The sequence below is a fragment of the Acomys russatus genome, chromosome 5 (assembly GCF_903995435.1).
Source record: "Acomys russatus chromosome 5, mAcoRus1.1, whole genome shotgun sequence".
Taxonomy (NCBI): domain Eukaryota; kingdom Metazoa; phylum Chordata; class Mammalia; order Rodentia; family Muridae; genus Acomys; species Acomys russatus.
This window is the reverse complement of record NC_067141.1, coordinates 42,737,904-42,760,779: the sequence shown is the minus strand read 5'-3', so window position 1 is coordinate 42,760,779 and position 22,876 is coordinate 42,737,904. Positions and strand designations below refer to the sequence as shown.

Genomic DNA, 22,876 nt, shown 5'->3' with positions numbered 1-22,876 from the left:
TTCTTGTTGACAGCATCAGGACCCCAGCCTGGCTTTTTGTCTCTCTATACCATCAACACACACTGCTCAGCGCACCTGCTGTGCCTAAGGACAATAAGGCTAGGCAGAGGCAAATCCTTAAGTGCCTTAACCTTTGCTGAGGCAGGAAGACCAGTGTGAAGCTGGAGCCAGCAGGGGGCCTGAAAATTCTCTAGATGGTGTGACTCATCATATGACATACAAGAGACTTAAATGACTATTTGACTTCTTCATGAAGATAGGAGTGCTTTAATACAAAATATAAAAAGTGAAAGAGACTGTTTACTGAAATTATATATTAATATATTCAAGTCACTTGATTACATTTGGTAAGAACACTGGGAAACAAGATAGCTTCGATTTGCCACTGTAAAGAGACCCCCAGCTTATAAAGTGGTGGTGTGTGAGAGCTGGTCCGCACTCGTTCTTTAAGACCCTGGCCGACACAGTTTTAACAAGCTAATGCTTTAGCAGCTCCCTATCTGAACAAGAGCGGACGAACAGTGTTTCCTTTGGCCAAGTTGGTCTGAATAGAGCTGTGGGAAACGTCCTAAAACTGAACCACAAGCGGTGTAAAACCTGGCAGGTTTTTGGGTTCTGCACAGAAAGGAAACAAGTTGGCCTTTTTGTGCTGACATCCTTTACCTCTTCCCAGGACAAAGGCTGTTTGCTGCGGTCTCATAGAACAGGACTCGGGGACTGTGAGCTTGTACAGCTGTTTAGGAAAAGGAGGGCGGTGAATGCTCAGGTTTTTTTGTTAGGTTCTAGAAACACATGCAACACAAGGAAATGGAGCAGAGAGTGGAGAGACGCACAAAGGAAAGAGCTAAAACAAGTCAAGTTCACTGACAGGATAGAGAGGAACCTCACGTGTGCATGGCTGTAGTCAGAACTCTATGTAAGGTGGAATTCCATGAAAGGTGACATAAAACCAATGTCCCATGAAGTGAATATGTAAACTGTTGTCTGGGCTGTGATAGGATTTGCCAACTTACACAGGTATGAGGCGGATAGACAGGTTCTTCTCTAGAATTTTTCAAGGAGCAGGGTTGATAAGGGTCTGACCAAACATTTCCAGTTCATGCACAGAAAGCCCCTGTGACAGACTAGCAAGCACTTGTGTTTATAACCATCCTGCAGAAGGGTCTGGCAGGTTCTAGGTCAGGTGCTTTCCCATCTGCCCCTCATTTGATCATCACAACAACTGACACAGTTCTACAAAGGTGCCAAGGTCAGATCAGGAAGATGAAGTGGGCTACACCTAACAAGAAACACTTTAGAAGTTCTTAACCCCTCATTCAATTAAAAAAAAAAAAACAAAACAAAAACAACAACTTTATCCTATTCAATAATAAATAAGCACTTGTTTGGTCCCGGGAATTGTTTTGTGTGTTTTATAAATTTCAGCTAAAACACGAGAGGAAGCACATGAGGTATGCACTATTATTGTGCCAGTTTTAGAGATGAATAAACTGAGGCAAAACAGCTAAGGAACTTGTTCAATGATACACAGCTAAACAACCCAATTCAGACCTAAGTTTCTATCATCGTTTTAAAAAAATTATATATATATAATTCGAGACAAGGTTTCTCTGTGTAGCCTTGGCTGTCCTGGACTTCCTTTGTAGACCAGGCTGGCCTCGAACTCAGGATGGTCTGCCTGCCTCTGTCTCCCGAGTGCCGGGATTAAAGGTGTGTACCACCACACCCAGATTAAGTTTCTATCATCTTTAAAGCAAAATGAAAGCCAACCAAGCAACCAAACAACACTACCACAACAGAGCCTCAGTCTGTATCCCAGGCTGGCCATGAACTTGATGTCCTCTTGACTCAGTCTCCTTACTGCTGGGATTATACGCACGTGCCATTATGCCAGGTTCTATCATTTTACCACTTTAGCTACCAAGCCATGCTACTTCTAATAGTGAAGATTTTCTTCTTTAAAGATGGGAATTTTGGAGCCTCTGGTTGGGGACAGTCGGGTGCTGCGCATCAGGTATTTCATCAGTTTGTAAGGCATGAATCTGAAGTAGCCAGCAGTTTGGTTCTTGAAAGATCTATGAATCGTATTCAGTTGCTTGGGCGAGTAGGTCAGGACCCCGTCATGAGACAGGTGGAAGGTAAAAACCCAGTCACAATATTTTCTCTAGCAACAAATGAGATGTGGCGATCAGGGGACAATGAAGCTTACCAAATGGGTGACATCAGTCAAAAGACAATGTGGCACAGAATATCAGTGTTTCAACCAGGACTCAGAGATGTGGTGTATCAGTATGTGAAAAAGGGGGCTCGTATATTTGTGGAAGTGGAAGTGGACTACAGTGAATACATGGATAAAAATAATGTGAGGCAGCAAGCAACAAAAATCATAGCTGATAACATCATATTTCTGAGTGACCAGACAAAAGGAAAGGCATAGAACAGATGATCCTTCTTTGATCATTGTTTGGGATAGTCTCCTTTCCAAATAATGTATAGTCTATAGTTTAAAGATGAAGATTAAACATTTTTCTATAAGAAAAAAAAAAGATGGGAATTTTGCTATGTATCCCTGGCTAACCTGAAACTCACTATATAGACCATGCTAGCCTTGAACTCACAAAGATCTACCAGTCTCTGTTTCTCAAGTGCTGAGATTAAAGGTATGCGCCACAGTGCCTGGTCATTGTAGGATCTTGAGGGTCATTTTAAGGTAGGGCAGACAGATATACTACTGTCTGCATCTCAGCTTTTCTTGTGTTCCATCCTTATGTCTAGTCAGTGACTGTCAAATAGTAATGTTTATAAACGACCGTCTTTTCTTTTATAGACTTTTAGGGTAAGTCCAACCATAGCAATTTTCAGCTAGCATGCTTACTTTCAAACCATATCTTCATAGACCAATACATTTGACAAATGGAAAGTTGGTCACTAATTATCTAATGAAAGACCCTAAAATGCCAAGTTTCCTTTTTTCCTTTTTGTCCAGCATTTCCTTGAGAAATGGAGCAGACTGCTATTACTCAGCAGGGACATGTTATACAAGTGCAGATTTTTGAAGTGTTTATATTGTGTTAGATAGGGCCATTTAGAACACAGACTTGAAGACTCTTAAGTAAGACCTATTTAGGTGTTGATCCTGAGCTCTGTCTCTGATTCACGGGAACAGAGACCTCTTTATTTCACTGAGTGCTGCAGATGGGTGCAATGATAGGCATTCTGTCTGGACATAGCTGCTTGCAGACACCTTGACAGCTTCACTCAGCAGGTTTGCTTTGCAGCAGTGACTCAGTTGAGATGAGGTTAAGGACCAGCTACAATAAGGCTTATGTAAGCAATGAACAAAGCACAAACCTTGTTTTGTTACATGTCGTGAAGTCTGGTCTATTATTTCATGTTAGTAGGTGACTGAAGGGACCAGCTCCATCCATGGTTGTCATGGATATGTGCTTCTCCAACGGCTCCCAGATTATAATAGAACCGGTGAAGCTGAATGGAGGAACGTCAAACAGTGGGAATCTATATACAGTATCTGAGACTAAGCAAGATGCTCACAGTCTGGTCTATGGCTTCAGAATCCAGGAAATGGACTTGCTGTACAGAAGGTTCCTACTGATGACACATATGTAAAATCAAGTGCTCAGAGCAGGATCAGAAAGATCTTTGCTGCTGTGCTCTTTCATTTAATTAATTTATATATAGACCAGTTATAAAATTATATGTGACATACACAGCCAGCCTTGTTTAGGTCTGTCTTCTCCTGCCTCCATGAACTGACTTAGAATACAGGCCTGTGCAAGGGACATGGAACTCAATCTGTTCTATTTTGAGATTTAAAGAGACACACTGCAGAATCTTTCCATTCTTGTGTGCATTCTTGGTGGTTTGAATTACTTTTGGCTCAAAATTGGACCTACTTTGTATTCTAGGACTCTGCCTTTGTGTAGAACTTGCTATACAGTCTGTAGCTAGACTAACCTCAGATGATGCAAAATATTGGAGCCATACTTTAAAAATTCTACAATCCAGAATTGTGGCTCACTTAGATTTACCTGACAGAATTAGTAAATCGGTTTTAGGTCACATTATTAAATGATATTTTAAAATGTATGGTCTCTGGGGAGCAACATTCAGCTAATTTTTCCTCTTGCAGAGAGCATCTTAGTATTAATCAAATCAATTGGCTATCTGAACCTTATGACATGACCCACTACAGAGAGCAGAGACAATCACAGAATATCCACTGGCTGGCCACAAACCATTCAAGAATAGGAAAAAAAGACAGAAAATTTCAAATGCAATATCCACTTCCAAGTACCTCCATATTGGGAGCACTGTTGTTGCTTTTAGAGTCTATCATTCGATTGTTCTCAGTCTTTTTCTTTGTATTTCATTTTCTTTCACCCCACTCATGCACTTCCTTGCTCCTTTTTGCTCATGTTATGAGATTAAACTTCTCCTTCCACCAGAATATTACCAGCCACTTTGAGCTGCTGAGTAAATGTGTCTCCCTTTTGTAAGTCCCACCAGATTGAAAGTGTGGTGGTGGGAAAAAAATCTCTTCTACCCAGATTGTCCATCCACAGGGAAAACTTGTCTCAGCCTGAATCCTGCCACACTCCCAAACACACAGGGGATAGAAAGTCCAAGATCCAGGCCCTGGGACCAGCCAGCCTCCAAGCTCCAGTAGTGCCATTCATACTCTGTCCTGTCACAGGACACATAAACTCCCTGGGGCTGTTTCTTCAACTGTAAGAGGGTCATAATCAGAGCTATATATGTGTAAGGCTTTAAGTACAGTGTCTAGCACACAGTGGATTCTCAATAAAGACCAGCTTTTTCTATGAGAGGCTCTAGAACAGTGGTTCTCAATTTTCTTAATGCTGTGACACTTTAATACAGCTCCTCAACTTATGGTAGCCCCCCAACCATAACATTATTTGGTTGGTACTTTATAACTATAATTTTGTTATGGTTATGAGTTGTAATGTTAATATCTAATATGCAGGATATCTGATATATGTGACTCCCATGAGGGCTGAGAACCATTGCTCTAGAGCTCGGAGACTCTTTGCCCAGCTCTGCCCTTCAAATAGCTGTGTATTTTAGTTAAAATTACTAATTAGGCAAGTATGAACCATTGGAATTTTATGTCATAGGCCACTATTGAATAACAAAACTAGCTATTTCCCCATTTCCTTGGGGTCAACAAATATGGTAATATTCTCTGTGCTTCAGATTCTTTACTCATTAAAAAAATAGGTTCAGTAATCCTATCTTGTAATATCCTCATGGACATTAAATGGGTTATATCCATAAGTGTGGGGACAGTGCTTGCTTGGGCCATAGAGAATGCTATTTTGGCTGGTGAGATGGCTCAGTGGGTAAAGGTGCTTGCTGTTGCACCTGACAATCTGAGAGTCAACTCACAGTTGTTTTCCTCTGAATTCCACATGTGCACCATGACATGTGCAGGCACGCACACACACACACACACACACACACACACACACACACACACACACGCTGCATATGCTAAAGCGTGTGTGTGTGTGTGTGTGTGTGTGTGTGTGTGTGTGTGTGTGTGTGTCTGGGAATTGACCTTAGGGCCTACTATATGCTAGGCAAGCACTCTGTCACTGAATTATATGTATTCTCAGGTCTGGAAAGTGATATTGCTATTACTGTTAGTAATAACATTTGCCATTGTTATTTTTGTTACCCTTAGATATAATTACTGCTCAACTCACGCTTTTATGAAGAATCATCTCTGCAAGAGCAACAAGTACCCTTAACTGCTATGCCATCTCTCTAGTCCTGTATTTCTGGCTTTTTTGTTTGTTTGTTTGTTTTAGCTAGGATGTTATGCAGTTGAGACTGGTCACAAACTCTGTAGCTAAGGGTAACTTTGAACTCCTGATGTCTTGCATCCTTATCCTGACTGCTGAGATTATAGGTTTGTGCCACCATGTCTAGCTTCATACAAGTGACACCTGTCTGTCTGTCTGTCTATCTATCTATCTATCTATCTATCTATCTATCTATCTATCTATCTATCTATTTACAACAGGCTAAGCAAGTACTCTAGCCCTTCACTAATGATGTAATCTTTAGCAAAATTGCATCATTTAACAAAATGTAATTTCCATATCATAAGTCTCACATGCTAAAGTAGCCAAGAACCCATCTAAAGATAGTAAGTGACTAAATCCTTAAAACAGCATCATTTTGGACACTGAACAAACTTGTTTAGTTGTTTTTAGCCTCATCAGACCTGACATATCCTTTTCATAATAACTAGTTTCTAGGGCCTTCTTTATGCTTCTAAAATGAAGTTTGTACATGATATACTTTACCTGTATATATACCCACAGAAAATCAAAATAATTCCTTTTCATATAAAGGAATAAAAAGAACAAAGTAACAACCATCTGAACTTATAAATGCTCAGTCATAAGTATTCTAGAATCTGCTGTGAGGCAGCTGTGCTCCCATTATAGAGCAGATTTCCAGGAATGGGACAAACATAAATTCAGACAGTGTAAGGCCCAAATACAGTGAGTGCTTTGTCATGAGAAACTTGATTTTCCAAGATGGTGAACCACCCTAGAGAAAGTTCCACAGCAAACAAAATGCCATCTCCCTCGATTTCCACGGTGATTTCATGACTGGAAAAAATATATAACTTATTAAGAACATGCAAAATATTGATTGAACATATTTAAATATAAGATGGAGTTAGGTCCAAATAATTATAACCAGGTTTTTCATCCACATGAATATTTTCTGGGATACTGAAAATCTGTAGACAGAGAACAAACCTTGACTGTTAGATCTTACCCCTTTAAGGGCTGGCAAGAAAATACACCATGATTTCTGAGACAAAATTCCCCAAATATAGAGGGGATACTGCCTCATTCAAGGCCACCAAGGGCAAAATCGTGTCTAGTCCAGTCACTTCATTGTACAGGGAGGTCTAGGTTAGGACAAAGCTGAACTACAAGTCAAATTTGCCAGCTACTAATCTACAGAATTGTTGGGTCATCAGACATACAGGGAGCCATCGGATCAGTGCTATAGTGAAGGTCAAATCATGCAATTCATATCACACACACACACACACACACACACACACACACACACACACACACACACAAGCCTATACAAGTACTCAAGTCATCATCACTATCACCCTCATCAGTGTCTGTATCAACTCTATTCTCAGCCAGGACCATTCCTAGGTTTTATGTTGAAAGAGGAGTGAGTTCAAACCCCTCTGCTGCTTGCAGGCCTATGCAGTTTAGCCTTTGTCTGCCTCTTTAGTTTTATTTGGGGTCCTTTCCTCTTCACTATGCTCCCACCCACTTTGTTGGTTTGTTGGCCAGCTCCCAGCAGGACTCTTTCCTGCCTCGGGGCCTTTGCACTAATACCTTTACCTACCCAGGTTTTTCTCCTGACAGACCTCTGTGCATTCTGCATAACATGGCTTAGAAGCAATCTATTTCCTCAGAGAGCCTTTCCCTGAGACCCTAACACATCTCCCTTTTAAGGGTTTTCATAGCACTCAATTATTTTTAATTACAGACTTACCAGAGCTCAATCTTATGTTTCTTTCTTCATCTTACATACATAGATGTTTTGCTGGCATGAATACCTACGCACCACACGTGTGCTTGCTGCCCACAGAGGCCATAAAAGGGGTGTCAGATCCCCTGGAACAGGAGTTATAGACAGTTGTGAGCCACCATGTGTCTTCTGGAAGAGCAGCTAGTGTTCTTAACCACTGAGTCATCTCTCCAGTCCAAGCTTATGTTTTATCTATGTGTTTCCAGATTTATTATCCGGTACCTCCACTCGGCTGTGAGCCCGAGGAGAAAGAAGCAGTGATTTCATCAACTTCATGAATTACCAGCACACAGCACAGAAGCACTGGGCCCATGGATGGATGACTAATTGGGTCAACTGCCCAGAATGGCATTCAGAGGGGCTGGAAAGGGCAGAAACTATCCCGACTGTTTTTTTTTTTTTCCTTTTGGTGATGAGCAGCATCATAATGCATGCATTCTAACTTGTCTTTAAGAAAGAGGCATGGTATTTGAGTCAGCATGTTTTGGCTTACTTGTTTTCAGCAAGGAACACATGGAGTAGAAGCACCTCACTGTTTGGATGAGTGAAGGCTCTCATATCTGCATGGAGCTGGCTTCCCTGCTGGAGGACACACCAGCTTTGCAAAGTTTGGCTTCACAGGAACCAACCCTACAAGTATCCCCTTCACCTCTCAATGTTGTCACCAGTGTACCATCCCTGTGTGGCTTGGTCTTGTGTCTTTTGTTTTGTTCTTTTCCCAAACCTTTGCCCTTCAGTATCACTTCTGTTAATCTGGCACACCCGCACACCACCAGTACTGTTAGTTACTGTTGTTTTTCATTAAATGCAACGTACTTTGCCATCTATATAGATTTTGGTTTAATAAAAAAATGTTTATGAGCGCATCATATTCACTCATCAAGGCACGCTCTAGCACTTGAGCATAGCATTGCTGGGAGGGGGACCCAAGGCAGACCCAAGCACAGTTCAATAACAGGCAGAAGGGTCACATCTGGTTCTGTCATGGGCTGTCCCTGTCATACCAGAGAAAACTGTTTATAGCCTGGTTCTCCACCTGCCCTGAACCCACCATGAATGCAACTGCTATGCCTTCAAAGGTAAGGTTTTCTGTAAAGTTTGTTCCCTAAGTGTGTTGCATGCAGTACAGTATAGCTTGCATCCCAGGCCACACTCTTCAGTTGCCTCTTCCCAACAGAACCAATCTGCTGCTCCCCGCCCCCCGCACCACTGTGTACTGTTTGTTTCCTTTGCAAATACTGCATTCTTGTTGGCATTACCAAGATACTCACTGTTTTGATAGTGGATGCTATTTTATAACCTCATAAAGACAGCTGAGATAGTACTAGGGATATATGTTGTGGTTTTTGTTTATGTTGGAGTGTATAAGTCATACATACATAATGAGAGTTTCTGAAAATATCTAAAATGTCATTACTCTTGAGCCACAGCTACCTTCTAGGAGGCCAAAGGATATCCTCTCATTGGCCTTCACAACTGGGGAGACCACTGGCTTCTGGGAGGTTCTCCACCATCTGATTGTTGGCATTATGACACTATATGCTTCCAGAGTGGCTACTTAGGAAGTGAGAACTAAACAAATGAATACACAATAGGACCCAGGGCTGTAAGAGAGGTTCAGGGCAAAGAGAAGAGGTCTGGAATCAGACAGAAGCAGCCTTCAGCTACCCTGTAGAAAGGAAGAACACAGACTCAGCCATTAGGCCTGGATTCTGGCTCAGCCTCTGCTATGTGCCTTGGCAGTTTTCTCTTTACCCGTATCAGCAGTACTTAGGATGAGGAGTTGCAGTGTGTCAGAGGCCAGTCCTGCCGCCATGCACTGCATTAGGGTCTCCCCAAATTCTAATTAACTTTCCCTTTCCTTAGTCATGCCAGAAGAAGCCCACAGAGCCTGTGACCCTGCCTTTGTCACATATTTAATAGAGAACACGGACCTGTGGATATTCAGTACAATTGCTTAAATATGACTGCTGTCCATTTGGCAAAAAGTAGTGACACTTTGGATACTTGATAGGGTGTGTAATCTTAAATCTACTGAAAAGAATCCAGTCTTTTAGTGTTTGCCCTGCTTGGTGGAGGCATCCCCTGCCCTGTGTATTCAATTACTTACTGAATAATAGAACTGCATGCATCATACAGCTTTCCTTCTGTAGGTGAACACTACGTTCCTCAGGTGGCACGAGTGACTTTGAAGTACTTGTCAGAAACTGGCCTTCCCGTGTAATACTGTAACCATTCAGTTCACGGTGGCACTTCACTTGGAAAGCCCTCGTTCAGAATTTTAAAAAGGGCATGCCGCAGCCTCACTTCTTTGCTTCAGGAACTGTGCTTTTGGGAAGCTGAGCCCCACGATCTACTCAGGCAGGTCAGTGACCTCTGTTTAAGGACTATTTTTGATTTGGTTTGTAGGCACTGATTAGCAACTATAAGCACTGGGCCCCATCAAGGTGGTGTGATCCTCTGGGTCTCACCCCAAGCAAAGCTGTATTACAGAGCTGGGCAATTCCAGAAGGATTTCTGAGGTCAGTCTACCACCTTCTCTACGAGCGCATCACAGCGCTTTCCCACCATGAACGCACACGGACTGAGGTCTCTCACTAAGCTGGGAGAAGAAACATTAAAGTATCCTCTTGCTGGGTAAGGGTGAGTGGCCACATTGTCCCTGGTTGAGGATCAGTGAAATGGATCGGAGCTTTGGGAGGTCATTATCATCATTTATTTGTCAGTGTTAGGGACTGAACCCACAGCCTTGAACATACTAGAGAGCGTCTGGTCATTCCAGATCCTGGAAGAGTTTACCCTGGTCACAAGAAAGCCTCTTTGGGTATATTTCAGCTTCTTGTGGCTGTCTCAAGACCTTTTTGACCTCTGAGTTTCCTGTGGGATACATGTCTGATGTATTTATAGGCCGTCAAAGGATGGACCAAGAATTTAAAAAAAGCAAAAGGTAAGGAAGCGGGGAGAGGGAAGAGGGGAGGGGTGAAGGATGGAGAGTGATATATAGATAAATAGATAGATAGATAGATAGATAGATAGATAGAGAGAGAGAGAGAGAGAGAGAGAGAGAGAGTGAGAGAGAGAGAGGCATGCATTGGCTCCTCAGAGGTCATGGACCATGTAAAGCTACACAGGATGGATAGGCAATGCTAGTCTGTGGAGGATCTGGGGGCCTAGGGCTTTGGAGCTTCAATTATCCTTATATTTAAAACAGGCATTAGCAGTACACTGCAGGCAGCACAAAGATGGCTTTTGGAGAAAGCGGGATATCTGCCAAGGCATTTGGCAAACCTGCCATGTAGGCACAGTCCTTTTACAACCACCGTGCCTGAGCCCTGCTCCCTGCCCTGCAGTCACACAGTTGCTTCATGCTGCCCTCTGGCTGCTCAAAGCCTACTTCGCCCAGGCTGAGCCATCTGCTGCACCATTTCCTGTCCTGCTCCCAGCTCTCCTTCTCTTGAATGTTGATCTCAGCTGTTTGGGGAGTTAAGATTAAACATGGAAATTCTTTACACCAAGGGGAGATGAGTCTTCAGGTTTAACCTGGTTAGGGGATCCTGGCCCTTCAAAGGGAAGCTTGCTACTCCTTGGTTAGGAGAGATTTGGAACAAAGAGCATTTGCCTGCCTTCTCTGGTTTCCCTGAAGTGAGCACAGGAGTAGTGTATTGTGTATTTATTTTCTAGCCATGATCTCTGTTCTCTCTCTCTGTCTTCTCTCTCTCTCTCTCTGTCTTCTCTCTCTCTCTCTCTCTCTCTCTCTCTCTCTCTCTCTCTCTCTCTCTCTCTCTCTCTCTCTCTCTCTCTCACACACACACACACAGTTGGCTTTCATAAGTTAGAGATCCTAACTAGAAGGAGGCTACACACAGAATGAACTGGGAAAAGAGTCACATTTCTTAGCTTGGCATGTAACGTGTTTCCTAACATTCTGTCTTCCTAACCTCTTCTCCATTCATTCCCCCAAGAACTAGTAGAAAAGATATACACAGCCCCTGGTTCCAGCTCCTCCCCTAAAAACTCAGCTAGTGCAGCAAGAGGCCACATAAGAAACCAGGCAGAAACAACATGTCAAATCAGGACAGGTTCGGGTGGTTGGGGAGTGCCTTATATGTCACACTAACCTGGGGATTAGTTCCTGGCTGGCAGAAGGAGGGGACCTCCTGTCTTTGCTCTTGCCAGGCCCATCTGGCATGCTTGTCATCTGTCTCTGACTTTCGACATGATAGTCCTCTCTTTAGAATGGTTCATCTATCTGAAAAACTCCCAGTATCGTTCACAATCCAGCTCAACTCTTATCACCAGGCAAATGCCTCAGTCTGTCTGGTGCTCTCACTGACCCTCTGCTTTGCTGTGGCTCCCTGAGCTACTGCTAAATTAAACTGTACTCCTCTTTCTTTTGAGTGAAGTCCTTAGAAGTCACCTCTTTGGATATAAATCACACCAATTTGTAACATTCTGTTGACATACCATTCCTACCCATTAACTGTCCTCCAAAGGCAACAAAGTAAAGTTTTTCCTTCCAGCTTCCGGCACAGAGTTTGACACACAAGGCATGTTCAGGATCAGCGAGTGGACCCGCTCAAACTGGGGATGGCAGGGTGTTCCCTGCACTCTCTCCTGGAGTAGATGGTGAGATTTACTGGCCACACAGAAGGACCTATGGAGCATGTATGTCCAGAGTCAGTACAGCCCAGACCAAGAAATGGTTATCCACCAGCACTGAGGATGCTACTCCGACAAAGACTTAAAATTCCACATTTGACTCGAAACTACTGGGATCTTCTAAACAGAGCTCATCTCGAATCAGGGCCCAGATATTCTAGACACTAAATGTTTGGCCAAAAGCCAAGCAAGTTTTAGCTAAACATCCCTTGGCAGATATGGCCTAAAATCTAACTGCTCCAGGGGGCACTGTCTTCCAAAGTCCCTGGCACTTTCTTTCCTCCCTCCCTCCATTCCTCCCTCCCTCCCTCCCTTCCACAAGGCCTTCAGGACAAACAGCTACAGTAGGTGTTTTGCTGGACCAATCTGCTAATTGTTAACCTGCCTGCAGATCAGCCTGTTTGTCAGCTACTGTTAATACAAATGGGTTAAAAATCAAAATGGGTGTCCTTGGCTCAGCTTTTGACGAGGATCAACCATCTGCCTTACTGTGTGTGGTCAGAACACTGCGTCTGGAAGGGCTGTGATCCCAGGATGCACAGCAATCACCTCCAGCTTGGCACAGCTCAGAGCAGGCGTTCTCTCTGTGTGTGTGGGTACATCCTATCCTGCTGCTAGGCTCACACAGCCCTCTCTTCCTTTCTCAGGGCTCTCACAAGGAAGGGCCTACCCGCCCCCCATCCCCTCCCCACTTCTTTATAGATGTGTGAACAACAAATCTCTGGGTATGTATTAGAGTAATGGTGTTGCCAGTGATACATTTCTTGAATCTGGCTGTAATTTTCTACAAAAACATAATCAGCTAAGATGCATGCCATTCTCCATTCTTGGGTTCTCTTTCCGGATGTTTCTCCCCTTAACACTTCATCCGATACAGGCATGTGTTCTGAATCCATGATCACTCCTTTTAATTTAACCCCGATTTGCAGTTCCTTTATATCCTCCCAGTTCCCTTCCATTGTCATGACTGGCTTTCCTGGAACACCAGCTTCTCTAGCTCCATGTGTCTGTTCACCGAAACCCTCTTGTTTGTTTGATTATTTAATGCAGTTGCTAATATCGCTTTTCTCCGCGTCTTGCTTCAGGGTGTTTAATCATGCACTGGAGACTTTCTGAGATGCTACTTTGTGCCAGACACAGCTTGAGCTGCTGAAGCTACAGCAGTGAACAGGTAGATGTGGGTTTTGCTCCCATGGAGTTGGCATACTAAAGGAAGTTTTTTTGTTCTAGGGTTTAGCTGTCCGATATGGCACCCGCTAGTGATGTGCAGCTACTTAGTTCAAATCCCAATTAACTAAAATGAGATAAAATAAAAATTTTAGTTCTTCATTCACATTGGCTACATTTCAAGTACTCCGAAGTCACGGGAGACCAGCAGCTATGGTAAGATAGCACAGTTCCATCACAAATAACTCTGCTGCAGAGGAGTGCTCTAGAAGAATTTTCTAGAACCATTGTCATCCCAATAATCTATAAAACCCTTGTAGCTATACAGAGAAGTGATTTAGAAAGACAGGGCTACAGCTCATAATTCCTTACATGCAATTTCTCTTGGAAGCATAGATTTTGCACAGCATTTGTGAACCTGAACCTGTTCACTTATTTTTATTGGGAACACCCAGTTTTAAATTATAAAGTGGCTAAATTAATGTCATGGGATATGATTTTGAAATATATAGTTGGCTCACTGTTTCTGAAGGCTCTGCATTAACCACCAATGGAAGGAAAATACTGGGAAAAACATTACACCAAATATATTATTCCCCCAATCCGACAGAATAATCACTTCCTTAGCACCTACACTGTATTGAGTATTTGTAATTTGGAGATGAATCAAAGTATATAGGAGGATGTTTATAAGTTATATGTGACACTGCAGCATTTTATATAAGATCTTATATAAGCATTTTATGTAAGTTCTGGGCAGTGGTGGAACATGCCTTTAATCGCAGCAGAGGCAGGCAGATCTCTGTGAGTTCAAGGCTGGCCTGGTCTACAAGCTAGTTCCGAGATAGCCAAGGCTACACAAAGAAAGCCTGTTTCAAAAAACCAATAAGTAAATAAAAATTATGTGAGGGGCCTAAACATCTGTGGAGTTTGGTTATCACAGGATGAGGTGGCTGCTGGGATAAGCCCATCACTTTCCCATCCTGTCTTTTGAGCAGGTGTTGGCTTTGTTCTCACCATTTCCCTGATAGGAAAGGCTATCATTCAAAACCCAGACGTAGCCTATGTGTCTTTCTGGCTAGTCTCTTACAAATTCCCTGGGACCTGAGAATGTTTGTAGAAGAGGACACAGAAAGGAAGATTTAAGAAGTATATTCAAATGTCCTGGCTGAAGCAGGGATGCAGAAGAGAGGGAGATGGGAGCCTGCACACACATGTGAGCATGGGCAAGGGTGGATGCCAGTCCACCTGTGCTATGTGGGACCAGGCTGTGCGATCCTAGGGGTTCTGTTACAAGCATCAGAGCATCAGGGCTTCCAGGAGAGAGAGTTTCTAGGGACTGCAGAGAGACATAACTTCCCAGTGGGGACTGGAAAAGCCACATTGACATTCAGCAGGAAACACTGGTAAGTCAGCTTTGCGCCCTGCCCACCCATCCTAATTCGTACCCCACCATGTCAGGTAATGGTCTCCTCCCAGGTTTCAGAGGATAAATTCAAAACAGAAGTAGGTGGAATTAGAAGGGAAACACTGGCTTCCTAGAAGCATCTGTTTTTTGTCATTGGTTAGCCAGATCCACCCCATAAACAGTGTGGTTTCCTTCTAGACAAATGAACCCGGGTAATGGCTGATGTCCTCGTCTCTGCTGGTCCATTTTGTCGGAAGCAGTAGAACAACATATTTCTAGGAAGTAAGCACATCTAATGCCTCTGTAGAAAACCTGAACAGTGAGGAAACTGATTCCATCTTGGAGTTCAACTGACCACCGCGGGAGAGAAACCAATATACTTACATGGCTCGGCTCATTAGCTTAGTCAGGACTCTAATCAGTCTGTGTGGCTGATCTGGCCCTGCCTTCTGTTCTTGTAAATAAAGCTTTATTGACACATATTCATATCCATCTGTTTGCTTGTTGTCTAGGACCACTTTGGGGGATACAGTGGCAACATTGCAAACTATGAGAGAGACTGTATTGCTTTGAAACAACTAGATGTTGGTCTAGTCATTTCTGGAAAAAAAATTTTGTTCACACCTGCCAGGCCTGGTCTACAAATTCCTTAAAGACAGGACCATGTTTGAATACTTTCCTATTTCCTCTCGGTCTTTGTGGGTACAAAGCAAGAATTTAAGAATGTGAATAAATGATCCCAGGACCGGATGGAGAGGCCTTTTAGCGTCAAGCATGACTTCTTGAGGAGACTCCTGGGAACATCATGCCTTGCATTACAGTTACTAATCTCAGTTATTAAAGAAGGAAAAAAAATCATTTTTCTATCAGCCTTGATGCTATGGTTTTTCTTTTCTTTCTGGGCCAGGGTCCCCCTCTTCCCTCAGTCACCCCAGCTGCTGGGATTTTTTGCTCTGTGCCACGATGCACAGCTCTATAATGTTAGAAATTGTGTGTGATTTGACCGTCCGAAGCCATGTGGCGGAGGCTTGGTGTGTTGTGGTACTGAGAAGGGAAGACCTTTAAGAGCTTGGGTCAACTAGGATATGGAGCTATCCCCAAGAGGGATTAATTGCAGCCACGCAAAATGGGTTCACTCTCTTAAGAGAGGAGTTTCATAAAACAGTGTGAGCCTGGCTCACTGCTACTCCCCTGTTTCTTGCGTTGCCATGTGATTTCTTCCTCACACGCTCCCACCATTATGACAGCATTCATCATGAATCCCTCACCAGAGCCCAGAAGATGCCAGTGTCAAGCTGCTGTTTCATGAAGCTGCAGAACTGAGTAAACAAGCCCTCCGCCATTTCCCCTTTTCTTTTCTTTTATCTCTTTCAGAGGGATCTTACCAAACTTGTGAATCTCCTGTTTGAACCTTCAAGTGCTGGGATAACAGGTGTGCATCACCATCCCGGGATAAACCTTTTTTTTTTTTTTTCAATTGTAAAGTGTTTAGTCTTGGGTACTTCGTTATAACATTAGAAAGCTAAGAAGAGGGTAATGGGAGAGGTGATTGTCACATTGTGGGTGGGTCACTGGATCAGCCATCTGCTGTGTGTATAATCCAGGATGCTCCTGGTTTCCTAGCCTGCTGGAAAGGGTTCTTCAGTATGAATGATGTTGGGTTTTAGCTGAGGAGACATAATGTCTGAGGGCCTATCTCAGGCTGGTTTCTTCCAGAAGCATCCCTGAGGAAAACATTCAAATGAATGTGATTTATTTGCTAAGAAGAATATGCATAGTGGGAGCCGAACAAAAAGGGGGGCAACCGCAGGTGAAGCCTGAGCTCACACCTGGTGCCACTGGCATCCCCAGAATATGGGCTGCACCCCTCATTCAGGAAGATATTCTGCAGCTTTCCAGGCAGGAGTTCGGGGCCTTCAACACGAGTCAAAATAACTAAGTTTATATATTCTCTGTATCCAACAGCTAGAAACAAGGTGCAGGATTCCCTGAGACACTCAACCTCTCAGGTCACCTCATGTTCTCTGGGTGATGAGGAGACTGTACAGATCCCAGGGCAGTTATCTGAATGTGGCTGGTGAGGCCAGTATTAAAGACCACAGAAACAGAGGGGTGGCTGCAAAACCTGGAAAAGAGCATGAGAGGAAACCTGGCCACATTGCCAACTGGATGCCTATGTTTATCAATGTGGGATGATGCTATTATTTGTGTGTGTGTGTGTGTGTGTGTGTGTGTGTGTGTGTGTGTGTGACCTTATAGCCCATGCTGGCCTCAAACTCAAACTCCTCTGTCCTCCTCCTCCTCCATCCTGGGATTCCAGGCTTGCATTGCCATGCCTGGCTTATCCTTGCCATTTCTGTGATGTGGACACTCTATTTTATGACAGAATCATCTTATTACTTTTCCCCACCTATTGTTTTTGCTTTGAAAGTAAAATAGTATATCTGGGAATATAAAAATAAAGTTTTTTTTTTCCATTGTTGTTGTCAAGGAATTTGTCTCTATTCACAATAGCTAGGGGATGGAAACAACCTGTATGTCTTTCGACTGATGGATGGATAATGATAACGGGGTATACTTATACAATGGAATTTCATTCAGGTGAAAAGAAAAATGAAATCATGAGATTTGCAGGCAAATAGATGGAACAGGAAAATAGTATACCGAGTGAGGAACCTCAAACCCAGAAAGACACATGCTGTGTATTCTCTCTTATTTGTGGTTTCCAGCTTTGAATCTTTAGACTGAATATAAGACCTGGATGGAGTAATTGCCTAATCTAGTAAATGAAAGGGGACGAAGGAAGGTTCTGGAGAGAGGGATAGTAAGACACGGGTGCTATGAAGCAGGGAGCGGGAAAACAGGGGTGAGGTGTAACAGAGAAGCAGGGTGGAGAGGTAATATGGACAGAGAGGGAAGGAGGAGGGTAAATAAAAGAAAATCAAATGCCTACCAGAGGGTATGATTACTTTTCTGTCATATACTTAGGGTGGCATGGACCTGACATGTTTTCAGTAGAAGGATACTCCCTTTATCTGCCCTAAGTTGAATACTTTCATACTTCAAAGGACTCTTGGCCAAAAGGCACCCAGATTTGAGGCCCCAAATTATGGTATGAGCCTCTAGGTTCATGATATGCCTAGAGATTGACTTGAGAAGTTCAGATGCTCTTGGTGTATTCTCTTTCACATCTCCAGTGTGCAGAGTTCAAATCCTGCTCTGTCCTCAGGCTGCAGTTTTTCTTCACTCCCAGCTAGGGTGCCCTTCGCTGGCTTAGCCCACTTCTGTTTTCTTTAAGGATGGTAGCTCGACCTGAGGTTGGTGTCTGGGGCACAAAGTCACCACAGCTTAGGGTCAGACACAGACAGTCCTTGTATCTTATTTTCCGTGTGATTATAGATGGCGGCATGCTTAGCATCATTTGGGGTTGCCCTATTCTCCATGTAGGTGTCTCTAGATTTGAACCTACAGAGGTTACCTTTCCTAGCCTCCAGCTCGCTGGAGTAGACAGAGGATGGGGAATAGGTGCTCTTTTATAATGGCTAATTTTATCTCAAAGTGTCCCCCATAAACTTTCCAAATTTATTTGCTTCTCTTTTACTGACACATGCATAACCTCTTTCTGGGGACCTTTACTGACAGTTTGTTTTTCATCATTACTGCTGACTTGGGAGTCTTCTCTTGCCTGAATGGGCTCCTCTTTTTAAAGATAATTTCTTGTACTTGTTCAAGAGAACAAGATACAATATAACTTGTAAGGAAATGTACCGACTTGTCACGATTGAAAGGGACAAATACTTCTTTTGTTGCTTTTCCCTACCAATAAATGAGCAATTAGGTGACATAATAGTCCCGCAGCCAGATGGGAACTCAGTGTCTTCTTTAGCTACAAGTTTTGGGGATTTAGTATAGAGAGGTATGGGGAAGTTATGAGAATTTAAGATGGTTTTGCACTCCCAGAAGCTCTTTTTCTTTGGAACTACCTAGGATTCGCTTGGAAGAATCACAATAGAATGGATAATAGATGGGTTTTGGAGTCATTGCCCACCAGGGTGGATTGAAAGTGTTCTGTTGAAGGTACTAGAATAACCAGGCTTTGAACCCAGGTCTCTCCAAATGGCTGGAGAATTTCGCATCTCAGGGGAGGCTGGAACCATAGCCCAGAAATGAAAATTCTTGGCAAGAAGTCGCCAGTGAGTTTCTAAGGAACTCTTATAGGCATCCACGTAGCTGACCCCTTTCTCTTGGCATTCTTTGCTGCTGTTGGGATTCTGTGCTTTGTGTTGCACCTCTGCCCCTTCTCTCTCTGCTTGTGTGTATCCATCATGGCTTTCACAGGAAGAGGAATTCTTGATCCTAAAGATCTGCATTTCCACCTCAGCTCTTTTTAATTAAATTAAGTAATCTCTATTTAAGTATATGTATACATGCCTGCTGTAGGTATGCGCAGCATACGCATGCAAATACTTGTGGAGGCCAGGAGAGAGTACCAGATTCCTTGGAACTGCAGCAATAGTGGTTTGTGAGCTTCCTGGTATGGGTGCTGGGGACTGAATTTGGGCCCTCTGCAAGAACAGCAAATGCTAACGATGGCGTCATCTTCTCAGCCCCCAACCCCTTTTAAAATGTAATTTGTTTTACAGTCCAGCCCATGCAATTGTACTGCAAAGCTTCCTTGGACTCTCTGTAGGACAACTCAGACAAACTCAGTCTGACCCCAGTGGACACCAGCCCTGGGTATATTTCTCCCCCTGACATTTCCTATCTCAGTAAGTGATTTTTATACTTTATATTAAGTCAGGAATCTCAGGGCGAGCTCCAATCCCCCCGTTTTGAATCCCTACCCCCTTCACTTATACCCTCGGTACCATCTGACTTTGGCCCAGGTCTTTCTAATTTTACCTTCCTCCAGTCTCATGTTGCCCATCTTTTCCACTACTACTTCTTTCACCTCTCACTTCCCACCTCACTCCCTCTCCATGATCTCCCTTCTCCTTTTTCCTCTTCTTCTAGATCCATCTGTCCTGCTTCCTGTCTCCTACCTCTCACTCTGCAGTGAGCCATACTAGATCGTTTTCTGTGCCCGGAGCCTGTCACTCTAGGTCTCAGTTTGGAATGCTGTTCTGTCTTCACACCCCCTACTCCCATCTGTCTAGTGCACATCTGCTTATATTTCAGGACTCTGCTCAGCCTGCTGCTTTTCTGCGCGCCCTCACCCGTCATACCATGCTCCCACTCCACCTAGAACCAACAGAGTTTCTCTTTGAGCTTTGCCTCAATGCAATGCTTGTCAGTGGCAGTTTCCCCCTCCTGAACAGTAAGCTCCTCGAAGGCAGTGCCTCTTCCATGATTGTCTAAGGACTTTGGTTTCCAGCTCATAGGCAGAAAAAAAGAAATACCCCTTGCATAAAGACTGGACTCCAAATAGAGTCTGATCTGTGAGCAAATTACAGTGGCTATCATGACAGTGGCATGCATGCAGGTCACAGCAGTGGCCTAATGCAGATAGCTCTGTCCTCTGTAAATATCACAAGCCCAGGTTTGTATTAGTAAACAAGCCATGTGGGCATTCTTCATAGCATAAGCTGACTTTTCCAGGGACTGCCCAGTGTTGGCTAGCTTCCTTAGCTGTTTGTGAAAATAAAACCTAACGAGATGATTCTCCTTTCCCCCAAAGTTGGCACTGGCCCCAGCTTCTCTTTCCCAGAGTACTTTCCCGGCTAGGCAACCTGCTGCACGCTATAGCTGTTGGGCATCAGTGTGCCCTGAAGCCATTCGAGGTCAGTCTGGAAGACTAAACAGAAGCCCAGACCCAAGTTCTGAGAACTGGAGTGAAATGACTTGAGATACACCCCATTCGCCATCCTCCTTGCTCCTGATGTCCTATGTTTCCCCATGGCAGATATATTTCAGACACTTGAGCTGTCCTACTTCTACACCCAAATCGAGGAAAAATTAATTGGAGACATAAAAGTAATTCAGGGCAGTCCTTGAGGTGTCTGTACATACACTCAACCCTTGTTTGAGTCAAAGCCACGGAGACAACCTAGAGAGCAAGGGATAATTTTAAGAGGAAAAAGTTGCATTCTATCAGTCAATCAAGAAAACAAAACAGCCCCCACCCTGCCCTTCAGATTACCTATCAATTTCAGATGAAAAAGCCCCAGGCAGTAAGGAAAAACAAAACAACAAAAAAACAAAAAACAAAAAACAAAAACAAAAACAAAAAAACCCGACCCATGTACTAAGAAGATTGGATAGTTACTTCACAGTAGAAATGGCTAGGTAATATTAAGTTGTCATGGTAGAAAGTAAGTCTTGGACATCCTGCTTTCACAGTACTATCTAAACTTGTAAAAACACCCAGAGAGGCAGAAAGGAAGACTAAATTTAGAGCCGTATTTAATGTATTCAAGAGCATGATTCATTTCTCTCCTGCCTCGGTACAGCCTGGGCAGTCTGAACATACCGCAGGATGCCCTGTAAGTAAGGGGACTCTTCCAGCAAGAGGCTAGAGCCTGTCTGAGATACCCAGTCTCCTCTGCTAATAAAGGCAAATGTCCAAGCACCCCACCTACCAAAGCAGATTTCCGAGCTGATGAAAAGCCACCCATTTTAATGTTGTTTCAGCCTTGGTGCACACACTGCTGAGAGAATGTTTTTACTCTGTTGTTCTGCTCTTTAAGAGAGGTTTCCACCCAAGCACCTCTGGGGGTCCTGGCTAGCCCTCAGAGGCCACGCAGTATGGGTCACCCTAATGAAAACTCCTAGAATAATGTTGTAATTGGCACTGATATATTTTATACTGTGCAATGAATTGTTTTGTGGCACTGGGCACTTGACCCAGAGCTTCCTGTGTGCAAGGCCAAATACTCTACTATCAAGCTACAGCCACAGGCCAATACTGGTATATTTAACATCCCAGACTCCAAGTCACTACGGTAGCCCTTAGCTGGGGCTTAGCAAAGCAGTACACAAGCATGAGTTACTCAACACCAGTTACAGGTTATCTGGGAAAAAAAAAAAAAAACCCAAGGAAAGTATCATATGTACATGGGTATTCAATGTCAATTCCAGGTGTTCTAAACAAACAAACAAACAAACAAACAAAGCAAACCCCAAATATCAACCAACGAACTATCCAGTCAACAACAGGAAATTTAGTTCCTGTGAATCCAACCAGCACGAGGCCCAACCTCGAGGATAAAAATGGCTGCTCTTCTTTCTTTGTTTTCATCATCACCTACTTCTAATCACATCCTCGCACCCCTCTGCTTCCAAATCTGAAGCAAAACTCTGTCCTCTTGGATAATTTAGGCTAAGGCTGGCCTATCACTTGTGTTGGTCCAATATGGAGTAGAAGGGAAATATACTTGTTATTTTGTGATTTTTAAAAATATGATTCCATTTTTTTTGTCTTTTTAGTTTTTAAGCACATTTGGAAAGTAACCTTACAAATCTCATCCTACAGTCGGACTTTATAGGTAATTTCTATCTAAATAACAGGAAAATAGATGAAATATATGCCAAAAAAAAGCTACAGTTAGGTAACACTGCCTCCCAGAAGTGAGGGCGTTACAGCTACCCTCCATTCTGAGGTGTGTCATTGGTGTGAGTAACCCATTCTGAGGGCCCCATTGCATATTCACGTTGATATGTCCCAGTTAAGAAAGACAATTCCCCCAGCATGAAATGGGCCCAGCAACTTAGAAGTCAAAACAACCAGAGTTAGCTATGGAGCACGTGCATCAAGTTAGGAATGAGTCATCTGAGGTGTGTGTGAAGGAGCAGCCTTTGGGGAAGGACCACACGGGGTACATCCATAGCATGGGCTTGGGAGACCCAGGGCAGGGCCTCGGGTCCAGGTGGATATGACGTCTAGTCAGCCTGAATACATGCTTCACACACCAACCTGGACACAGCACAGAGAAAAGGCCACGCACTGTACGGCAGCGTCAATGATTTGTACCTTTCTCAAACAGTTTGGTACCATTTCTCCTGGGCAGTTTTGAGAATCCA

At 43.5% G+C, this 22,876-nt stretch overlaps 2 protein-coding genes across 13 annotated transcripts in view; one reads left to right on the top strand and one right to left on the bottom strand.

Moving 5' to 3' along the window:
• Trpm3 (transient receptor potential cation channel subfamily M member 3) overlaps nt 1–22,876 on the bottom strand; it is a 903,922-nt gene that overhangs the window by 23,188 nt on the left and 857,858 nt on the right. The window lies entirely within an intron of this gene.
• LOC127190137 (single-stranded DNA-binding protein, mitochondrial-like) lies at nt 1,928–2,515 on the top strand. The gene has a single exon (XM_051147168.1). It carries the CDS (start codon nt 1,928–1,930, stop codon nt 2,435–2,437), a length of 510 nt encoding a protein of 169 aa, XP_051003125.1. The 3' UTR covers nt 2,438–2,515.